Source organism: Myotis brandtii, unplaced genomic scaffold (genome assembly GCF_000412655.1).
Source record: "Myotis brandtii unplaced genomic scaffold, ASM41265v1 scaffold237, whole genome shotgun sequence".
Lineage (NCBI taxonomy): Eukaryota > Metazoa > Chordata > Mammalia > Chiroptera > Vespertilionidae > Myotis > Myotis brandtii.
In genome coordinates, this window is record NW_005358943.1 from 4,236,663 (window position 1) to 4,248,289 (window position 11,627).

The following is an 11,627-nucleotide window of genomic DNA, read 5'->3' on the forward strand; positions in this document are numbered from 1 at the left end:
TGTTCACCTAGTGAAATAATATTGGAGAAGTATCAGGAAAAGTTGGTGGGTTCATATGTTACTAAACTGGATCACTCAGATTTTGTCAATGTCTTAATATATATATACATACATATACACATATATATATTTTCAAGAGTGTAGACTTGAGAGAACAGAGTTGGAAAAGTGACTAATTACCTCTAAATTCATTTTATTTTACTTGCATATTTACTTGATTTGTATGAAACGAAAAATGGGTGGCCATTATGATAGCACCAGACAAGAATTACGGAACTTATTCGTAAGTCCTGGTTCTGCTACTGTATTAATTCCTACCATCCTTTCCCTTGTGAGGGATTGAAGATGGCCCAGGTGTTGCCAGGTGGGGTCAGGTACTCTGGCTGAGCAAGTTTAAAGCAGAAAGAGAAAGTAACAGACATAAGTTGATTTCTTGGAAACAACCACGCATCAAGTAGGAATAGCAAATCATTACATTGTTCAGAAGGGCAGGCATATACAAGAAACAGTCACTTACAAGAAACAAAATCAGGTGTGCAGCAGAAATGGGACTGAATGGGGAACAGGTAGGAGAAGGAAGGAATCGAGGACAGTTGTTTCAAGGAGCATTGAAATATTTGAACCTCACCTGGAGCAGTTTCTGGGATGCGTTCTGAGGGCTTTCGGCCTTTAAAAAACCTTTGGGGAGGTGACCATAGAATTTACCAGGATACTTTGTGAGTAAAGGGGGTACTGTCATAATTGTTGGAGCTGTAGACATAAATTGCAACTGACCTCAAGCAAACCACAATGTGTGGTCACCCTGCCCTCGGACTATTTTCAGACCCAGTGTCTCTTTATAACCTTAATATTCTCCCCTATAACAAAGCCTGAATCCTAAGATTGGGGGCAGCAGCAGCTTTAAAGAGGTCCAAATATTCATTACTCAGTAACATTTAAAAATAATTTTGAAATTTAACCCCTTAGAAATTTTTAATTTTTTAATAAGCTTCCATAAAAGAACAAAACTAAACTAAACAAGATTAGTAGTTTTCAAAATAAACCCAGGTCTATCCTCAAAGAAAAAACTCATAGCCCTAAATGTTATTCTGTCTTTAAAAAAATAATCTAAATAGTCAATATAAAATTTAGAAGAATAACTATGGCCTAAGGAAAAGAAACTTTCAAAATTCAATCATTACAAAAGAGGTAGAGTTTTTAAATGCATTTATGAGTTGTTTATCTTTTTTAAACTATAAAGTATACAAGCCTCTCATATTTCTAATTAAGACTTAAAAGAAGCATAAAAATAAACAAATGTGGGCATAGAAAATAAAGCTATTAAAAAGACACTTTGAATTGTGAAAGAATACTTCAAAGACTATTAAATTATAAAATCCAAAAAAAGAGAAAAATTTTAGATGCAATACAATCATGAAAGTTTGACTCAAAAAGTAAAAACTTAAGTAAGCTAATAACAATAGGAGAAATTCTAATTTCTATTACAAAAAAATACCAGCTTTGGCTTAATTCTAAACTTTAATAAATAATTCTCTGTGTGTATATAAATACTGTTCTAAAGTTAAGCAAAAACACAAATATCTAAATTCATTTAACATTCAACAAAGCTAGCATAAAGTTGATAATAAAATATGATTAAAGGCTAACTTATATTTAGGAATATTGATTTAAAAAATGATAAATAGAATACTAGTAACTCTAAGCCAGTTGTATATAAGGAGCATAGTACAATCAGGTATGGTTAATTCTATGAATTCAAAAACTATCACTCTCATGCATCATATCAAAAGGTCATAGAAAAAAAAAGACCATATGATGCTGAAAATGAACATTTAAATTAAAAAATTATAATTTAAATAAAACATTTCTAATGATAACAATTATATGAGGGCTAGACCATACTCTGATTCATTTAATTTCAATGAGACAGCAATTTTAGAATACCAGTTCACAAAGCCTGGTCAAAGGGTTTTACAGAGTCTTTTACTCCCTAAAATGCCCAGCAAACATTTGGGTATCATACCTATAGTTTTGGGGGCTCTCTACCCTCAGGCAGGAAACTTCAGTTATCTGAATGGTCCTGGACCCCCTTCTGATGTTGCTGAGTCCTCCTGGGCCCAGACAACAACAGAAATTTCTACAGGAAACCACCTTTGTACCATGAGCCTCACAGCAAAGGCTGTGCAAAGGCAAATGGCAGTCCCCTCCCTGTGTCATCCTTCAGGCTCCAACCATGGCAAATCCCATCAGAACCTACTTCTGTGGGAAAACAAATCAGAACGTTTCAACCTAAATGGGGTAAAGACAATTTGCTTCCTGCCTTATAAATATACCATAACTGCAGCTAACCTTGGGTAGGAACAATTGATTCATTCAAGCAACAAACATTTATTAAATAAAGATTTATTCCAAGCCAGACACTGAATGAGATGCTGCAGAAACAGCAGTGAACAAAAATTATCACACAGAGTCTATGTGTTCATAAGGTGAAGAGATAATAAACATAAACAAAATATAAAATATGTCTGGTGCTAAGGGAAAGAATTACTTTAGAGTGTGTCTGGGCATAACTCCCCTTCCTTAACTTGGCGTGGTACCTACAGCCCAGCCAGCCTTATCTGAAATGAATTATGACTTTGGACCCTTCGCTTGAAATTATTGGTATAGTGACTGACTTAAAACTAAAGGTCAAATTGTGCTTTTTCCCAAAACAAGAAACTATTGTTAGGTTATTAGAGCTTTACTATGAAGAATTTTTACTAGCTTAGAACCATCATCTTGTTAGAACCATCACCATGTTAAAATATTGAGTTCAAAATTCTAGGTCATACAGTTTACACAAAATCTAAGAACTCTGTCTTATTGACAAGACTTAGTAAACTAAAAAAAAAAAAAATTAGCCTGGCCAGTGTGGCTCAGGGGTTGGGGGTTGATCCATGAACCAGGAAGTCACAGTTCGATTCCCAGTCAAGGCACATGCCTGGGTTGCAGTCCTGATTCCCAGTAGGGGTTTGCAGGAGGCAATCCATCAGTCATTCTCTCTCATCATGATGTTTCTATCTCTCTCACTCTCCCTTCCTCTTTTTGAAATAAATAAAAACTTTTTGTTGTTGTTGTTGTTAATCCTCACCCGAGGACATTTTTCTATTGATTTTTAGGGAGCGTGGAAGAGAGAGGAAAAGATAGATAGTAACATCGATGTGAGAGAAACACATTGATTGGTTGCCTCCTGCATGCACCCAACCAAGACCTGGATTGGGTAGGAGCCTGCAACTAAGGTACATGCCCTTGTCTGGAATGGAACCTGAGACCCTTCGGTTTGCAGGCAGACACTCTATCCACTGAGCCAAACAGGATAGGGCAATAAAAACATATTTAAAAAACCAACTTAGAGCTATAAAGCCAATGGATGCAATTGGTCATGTGAGTAAAAACATAAGCCTAGTGAATGAATTTCCTAACAGCAATTCCTTGTTTGAAAACACTCATATAATTTTGATGAGAAAGGACCTGCAGCCCAGCGACTTGTGATTCAGACTCACCAGCCCACTCTCCAGGCAGGCATGTGCTCATGGGCTCATTCCTTCACCCCCATCAGGTGGAAGACCAGGATGTTGGATACTCTGCTCATGTTCTTGTCATGCAAGCCACCTAAGTTTCTTACGTAGGAAAGAAAAGAAATACTGGGTGGAGCAAAAGTAGGTTTATAGTTATTCGTATGGAAAATAATGCAATAGTTAATAAATAATAATACAAGAATAAACTCTGTGTTTCACGTACTCACAACTGTAAAACTGCTTTCCCTCCACCCTGTATACTTTCAGGAAGTCCAGGGCAACAAAGTTCCACTGTGTTCCTGAGCCCAAGACCTCATGATTAGATCATTATTTGCCTGCAATAGTCTCTCCACACTATCCCTCCTTGTGACAACTCATCTTCTTCTTCCTTTCCTTTTTTTCCTGTTCAGGAAGTTTTAAATGACACAATTTCCTACCCTGATGGTACATTCATGGATTGGGAGTTTAAGATCTCTGTCTTGTATGACATTGCTAAGGTAAGAGACCTATAAACACAGAAGACATCTAGAAAATTAAATACAGGAAAATAGATCAAGCAAGCTATTCAACTTCACTACATTGATTTCTTCATCTGTAAGATGGTAATAAAAATAGTACTTATTTAGTACTAATAGTCAGAGGGTTGTTAGAAGTATTTTATGAAATAATGCGTATGCTTCGCATAAGGCCTGGTACAAGTAAATGTTCAATATATACTGGGTCCTCTTCTTATGGTGATTATATGCTTTCTACTCTGGGCTTGAGGCACACATTTTCATAGACTGGCTGGAAGTTAAACTAATACAAAGCTGCAGAGAGAACAACTGAATCTTCAACTTTATAAGAGAAAAATATTAAGCACAGGCAACCATCGTGTATGAGGCGGTAAAAAATGTGGACATGTATATTCCCAAACATGGGAGTACCAGTAACCAGGGCCTCGTTCGAGAATGAAGAAAAGTCAATCCCAAGAGTGAGCTATTTGATACTGTCTTAAATCTCCCTCCACATAGGATCAGAATAGGTTTGCAAAATGTTATATGATACCCCATTTGCCACATATCACTCCTGTGATCCAGGCTGTCTGCAATGACACCTCTAGCCAGCAGAGGGAAGCACACCAGTGAAAAAACAGGCTTCCCCTTTCACAATAGAATGAAATCCATGAAATTTTAGAAACTAATCTAGCCTAGCCCCTCCCTTCAGAATAGCAAAGCCTTATTATGCATATTTTTAAATTGAGGTAGTAGAGGACCAGACATACCCAAGGTCACAGACCAAATAAGTGGTAAGTGAACACACTTTAAGAAAATAGGATCAACCTTTCATTTTATATTATATACTAGGGGCCCAGTGCACGAATTCGTGCACCTTGAAAGGAACTGTGGGCCACGAGGCTGCGGTGGGCACAGGGGCGGGTCTCAGCCCATCCTCTGTGCCCCTCCCGCTTCGGACCCCAGTTCCCTGTCTGCTGGAAGCCCTGCTCCTGCTACCACTGCTCCCATGCACTGATGGCGCTGGCCCCTCTCATACCCACTGACAGTGCAGAGTGATTGGGGCCGGCGCCATCAGCGGGTGCGAGTGGTGGCTGCTGCCCCAATCGGAGAAGCCCTGAGGGGCGATCAGGGCCAGCAGCCAAGTGATCAGGACCGGTGTTGGGCACCAGCAGTGGGTGCAAGTGGCAGCTCCAGCACCAACAGCGGGTGCTAGTGGGGCCAGCGCCGGCAGCAGGTGCGAGCGCCCAGCAGGACTGCGGCACGTGGGAGCAAAGAATTTTCAGTAACCACCAAAGGCTTGCCCTGATGACAGTGACCGGCACCCTGCCTTGGTCTGGCGCCATCAGTCACCTGATCAACCATCCTGCCACGGTTGATGCCCACCATGTTCCGAGCTCTGCCACCTGCTGCCAACGCCCGCCATGTTCCATGCGCACCTCCTGGTAGTCAGTGTACATCATAGCGACTGGTTGTTTGGTTGTTCCGCCATTCGGTCTATTTGCATACTAGGTTTTATATATATAGGTAATGACTTAATCCAAGTCTTTAGACAACTGCCTTTTACTATGTCACCTAAATAGATTTAAAACTAGATGTAGTGCTTAGGCAAACGTTAGGGCCTCAATATTTTTTAAGTAAAATTAATGGAACTAAGTTTAAAATCTGTTAGTGTGATTCTACCTGCATGCTGAAATGCATACAAAATGTCATTTCTTTCTTTAAAATAAGCAGGTGCACAGTATCTTATCTCTTTGTTTTCCTGTCATCTGAAAAATTGCAGGGGATGTCATATCTGCACTCCAATAAGACAGAAGTCCATGGGCGTCTGAAATCCACCAACTGCGTGGTGGACAGTAGGATGGTGGTGAAGATCACTGATTTTGGCTGTAATTCCATTTTGCCTCCAAAAAAAGGTCTGTAATGAAATTTTAACTAGTTTCCCACTGGTCTTTCTCTTTTCTCACAAGCCCACATAATTCTCTCAAGAAATAGTGATAGTGATCAGAAAGTTAATACTTGGAGCCACCAGAGGCAACAGCGGGCTCATCCTCCAACACTTCACCCTTGTCAGTTTTCAACAAGTGCTTCTTGAATTTAATAAATCTCCTCTGTGGATTTCCTTCATCCATGTCCCTTGATATCAGCGAGAAATTGTGAGGAACTTATTGACTTGCAGAAGCAGAACTGGGTGAAAAAATAGAGGTGATTAGAATAGTAAGAGACCTTAGAAATCTTCTGGTCTAATCTTCTCTCTTTATAAAACAAACAAACAAACAAAAACAGAATAAAGGTTCAGAGAGGTGAAGATGTTTGCCCAAGTAGATAGAGTATAAGGCAGATGACCCATTTCCAGTTCCAATTTATTTATCTGTGATAATGATAAGGAAAATAACTCTTATCAGTAAAATATATTCTTATTATCTCTTTTAAGATTGTGATAGGGGTCAAAAAAAGTAACATAGAGAAAAATGATTTGTAAAGTATAAAGAGTTTTCATGTTGAACATTTACCCATTCTTTACTATAACTCAGGGTTATGGACTCAGAAATCTAACACTCATATATGATTCAAAATACCATCTAGGTCCAAACAATAAATTCTACTTCTAATTCTATTTTACAATCCTTTAGTTTTTCCTTAATAGAAGAAAATTATAATTCTGCCCCTAATTTCTTCAGTCACATCAAGCATGCTAGACATTGGACTCAGTAAGTGCTCATTGAAGACCTACTGTGTGCCAAGCATGATTCATCATGTAGTGGAACAAATCTCCCTCATTAGATGGCCCAACATGACAGAAAATCACAGGTCAAATCCCATCCTCCTGAACAGCACTCGGTTACCCCAACCTATCTGTGCTGTCGGTCACCTGGATTTTAGCCTAAGTAGTTGTACCTACCTTTCCTGCAACCCCAAACCACATGAATCACAAGACACATAAAGTCACAAGGCATCAATTCAAAAAGGCAATGAACATTTGGATGGAAAACCACATGAGGAAAATGTGCCTTGTCATAAGCCTAACACTGTACCCGACAGCATGAATCTATAGATTTTTTCCATCAAAACTGCCAAACATACAAATCTCAAAAAGCTTACAAGGAGCTAGGTGATTCTGGAAAAACTTCAAGGGATGTCGGAGAACAATTGTATGCCCTGTTATTACTAAATGAGATAAGTGATGAGAGTCCAAAACCCAAGTGTCTGCAGGAGCCAAACACAGAACACAGGAGCCCTTCACTGTGAAGTGGACCAGATGGGAAGAATTAGGGAGTAGCAGGCCCAGTGGTAAAATGGGGGTAAATTGTATGCATTATGTTTTAAAGAACATTGTGGGAATCCAAGAACACACATCTCTGGGCAATAGCTGACTTGGAGGCTGCCAGTGTGTCACATCTGGAAAATATCAGTCGTAGTCTCTTTGTTTGAATGTGCTGTCTTTATTTTTAAACATTTACAAAGGCTTTCCTAGGTTTATGCCTTATGTCCCGTAAGCTGTTAAACCCTCTTAGCCTCTCATATTCTAGTGCATTCATCCCACAAACCTTTACAAGCACTTCCTGTACACCAGGTGCTATTCTAGGTAGACCTTGAGGGTGTTTAGGACTATGATCCTAGCAGTGTTAGGGAAGACATTGCCATATGATCTCACCCAAATCCTGGCATTACATAGTCAGATTAAAAGGTGTGTGTTCTGCTGTAGCTGGTTTGGCTCAGTGGATAGAGCATCGGCCTGTGGACTGAAGGGTCCCGGGTTCGATTCCAGTCAAGGGCATGTACCTTGGTTGCAGGCACATCTCCAGTAGGGAGTGTGCAGGAGGCAGCTGATCGATGTTTCTCGCTCATCGATCTCTATCTCTCTCCCTTCCTCTCTGTAAAAAATCAATAAAATATACAGTGGGGCCTTGACTTACGAGTGTCCCGACTAACGAGTTTTTCGAGATACGAGCCGTCTCTCGGCCGATTTTTTGCTTTGAGTTGCGAGCTAAACTTTGGGTTACGAGCCAGCTTCAGATACCCCACCGCTAGTTGGCGCAGCGAACGTCACAGTGAACGCCACATCAGCCCAGCATCATGTGTCTCACTCGTTCACAATTGATTTGACATACGAGTAATTTGAGTTATGAGCTCCATCACGGAACGAATTAAACTCGTAAGTCAAGGCCCCACTGTATTTGAAAAAAAAAAAAAAGGTGTGTGTTCTACCCTTAACACCATTATTAGCAATAAACTTCTCAAAAGTCTGGGACCATATAAACTCAAGGCCACTCATATTCAGGGTGCATGGTGTAGGGACTTAAAGAACAGAAGCAGGTGGGAGACTATGGGCTGCTCACCCCCTTAACTTTGCAATCTCCATGCTGAATGCCCAGACCTGTGGACAGCCCCAGAGCACCTCCGCCAAGCCAGCATCTCTCAGAAAGGGGACGTGTACAGCTACGGGATCATCGCACAGGAGATCATCATGCGGAGGGAAACCTTCTACACGCAATGCTGCCGCGACCAGAATGGTAAGAGTCTGACTCTTTCATCTGCCCCGCTGGGAGCTGGCCAACCTGCATCCTAGGCTGACAGGGACCCTGATCTGTGTGACCACATCTCTGTCCCTCAGCTGTAAAAGCAATGGCATATCTGCACTACCCATGTCACAGGGGTTTTGGAAGGATTAGATGAATGAATGTTAGAGTGCTCTGAAGAGCGTAAGACAATACACCACTGCCAGGTGTCACTACCACAGTGTTATTGTTAGTTAAAGAATCTTCCCTCGCCCGGCAGGTGTGGCTCTGGTTAAGGTCATGGTTCAATTCCCGGTCAGGGCACATGCCCAGGTTTCCCCAGTAGGGGGCGTGCAGGAGGCAGCTGAGCAATGATTCTCTCTCATCATTGATGTTTCTATCTCTCTCTCCCTCTTCCTTCCTCTCTGGAATCAATAAAAATGTATTTTTAAAAAAAGAATCTCCCCTTATAATTCCCCTCTTTCCTTCTGATTTCTAACAGCCATGTGTCTAACACCTGAACTAGATCACCGAAGTGGGACATACATATTTTAGTTCCTACTAAGATCTATACCAGTGATGGCGAACCTATGACACACGTGTCAGAGGTGACACGCGAACTCATTTTTTTGGTTGATTTTTCTTTGTTAAATGGCATTTAAATATATAAAATAAATATCAAAAATATAAATCTTTGTTTTACTGTGGTTGCAAATATCAAAAAATTTCTATATGTGACACGGCACCAGAGTTAAGTTAGGGTTTTTCAAAACGCTGACACGCCGAGCTCAAAAGGTTCGCCACCACTGACTATACTTTTGTCACATGTCCCCTGGGGGCCTTGGGGGGGGGGGGTTCAATATTTCATTCCATTCACTTACTGAGCACTCACTTGTGCCAACTCTTCACTGTCTGGGGGGAGGGGTGACTAGGGATGTCAGGATTGCAGGCTAGAGTCTTGGTCAGAGGAAGCCCACTGAAGGCAGTGGTGTCTGCGTTGAGTTTCATAGGGTGAGTGGCCTTAATTTGAGGGACAGCCTCCTGGGTATCGGTGGGTATGAGACCCCTTAAGCTGGTGGCTCATGCGGCATCCCTCTGCCGACTGCTGGCCAAGGCGCTGCGGCACTCTCGCTGGCCCATCGGAGCCGGTGAGCCAGTTCGGAATCTGACCGCTGCTCCACGTTCCGCATGCTGCATTCTCTCTTGTAATTGAATTATTCTCGTCCCATCAGAGAAGATTTTCAGAGTGGAGAGTTCCAATGGAGTGAAGCCCTTCCGCCCAGATCTGTTCCTAGAAACAGCCGAGGAGAAGGAGCTGGAAGTGAGTTTCTCTGGGGCACTGTAACGAATTACCACACACAACTTCATGGATTAAAACAACAGAAATGTATTTGTTGGAGGCCAGACGTCTGAAATAAATTGTCAGCAAGATCATGCTCTTTCTAAAGGCTCTAGGGGAGGGTCCATTCCTTGCTACTTCCAGAAGCTGCTGCTGGCTGACATTCCTTGGCTTGTGGCCCAAACACCCCAATCTCTGATTGGTGGTAGTCACATTCTTCTCTCCTCTCCTTTTCTAATTTCCCTCTACCCGCCTCCTATATAAGGATACCTGTGACTGTATTTGGGCCCACCAAGATAATCCAGAATAATCTCCCCAAGTCAAGACTCTAAAAGTAATCACACCCGCAAAGACCCTTTGTCCAAATAAGGTCACATCCACAGGTTCCAGGGGTTAGAACACGGACATATGTCCAGGAGCCATCATCAGCCTGCCACCCTAACCTTATATGTTTCCACTTCTCTGAACTCAGGAAAGAGCTGGTTCCTTAAGCACACGTTCCATTCTCAGTCCCTAGGAGCTCACAAAGCAAGATGCCCATGTGATACACTGGCCAGGCTTGTAAATAAAACCTAGTGATTGAAAAATAAGTATGCCAACATCTGGAAACAATAGGGAAGGGTACTTTCTCTCCTTTTATTCTTCATCTGAAGGAAATTGAGCTTTTGTCTCTGCATTTGTTTAATTTATTTTAATAATCCCTCACAACGGCTTTTAAAGCCTGTGGGGAAAGTTTCTAAATTTATTTTAGGATTTTATCTGAGCTTTTATAATCCCCAAAGATAGTAAATAGCGTGTTTTAAAAGTTTTTAGGGTCTTAAAAATAAAACCTTTTGTTTGTCCCTTGTGGGATAAAGATAAAAATGTTTTCCTTCAAGTTATGAGTATCCTTCCAGGTGAGGTTTATGGCCAGCCTAGCTGAGTGTGAATGGGCCGTTCTTACCTCTTCTTTTCTCTATTTCAATATTAAAGGCAGGTTGTAGCCCCAAGGTTCTAAAATAGAACTGCTCCTATCCTGGTCTTATTCTATCCCCCCAACCCTGATTTTCAGGATGCTGGAATTCCTCCCCACACATCAGCATATCCCTTCTCAACACTTCTTTCTAGTCTGAGGATAGCCACATGTTGCTTAAAACCTTTTTCACTAAATCATTCTTCCTCCTCCATTCACTCGTGTAGTCAGATGGTTCTGGAATTGGAAGCAAGAAAAGATTTCATATCTAGTAGCTGGTTCCAATAGAATACAGGCCTGAAATTAGATGACGTGGCAGTGCCCCCGTTTCACTGGGCGGTGCTGCGTCAGCCCGGCTGTGGGTTGGGTTTGTCCATGCCTCTTTGAGGCCGTCAGCAGATCATGTACCAAGGCAAAGGCATCATCTGGTGGTGAATGCAGGCAGGCAAGGGCTATGCCATGCATATAGCTAGTTCTTCCCGGGGATGCCCCGAGGCAAAGAACATGGGCAGGGACTGCACTTGATACCGTTTGTCATCCTATTTCTGACTAAAGTAAAGAACTAACTAATGGTTTGCAGCATGCTTTCCGATTCAACAAAAGCTGCGAGCCAGTGATAGTGAGATGAGGTTTCCATGGGCTTCCTCATGTCTCCCCCTTCCCCTGAACCTCCCCTTCCTCACTTCTCTTTTATATATGCAACAATAATATATAGACTATGTATCATAATAATTCCATTATAATTATGACGTTATATGCAATTATTTATTATAATATAGTTATAAT

The 11,627-nt window shown here is 41.4% G+C and overlaps 1 protein-coding gene across 2 annotated transcripts in view; it reads left to right on the plus strand.

Moving 5' to 3' along the window:
* Nucleotides 1-11,627, plus strand: part of GUCY2C (guanylate cyclase 2C) — an 81,743-nt gene that overhangs the window by 52,242 nt on the left and 17,874 nt on the right. For both annotated transcript variants that reach the window (XM_014540187.1, XM_005866793.2), the window contains 4 exons: nucleotides 3,968-4,054; nucleotides 5,835-5,967; nucleotides 8,428-8,565; nucleotides 9,783-9,871. In XM_014540187.1, the coding sequence (XP_014395673.1) occupies nucleotides 3,968-4,054; nucleotides 5,835-5,967; nucleotides 8,428-8,565; nucleotides 9,783-9,871 (447 nt within the window). The remainder of the gene's footprint in view (nucleotides 1-3,967; nucleotides 4,055-5,834; nucleotides 5,968-8,427; nucleotides 8,566-9,782; nucleotides 9,872-11,627) is intronic.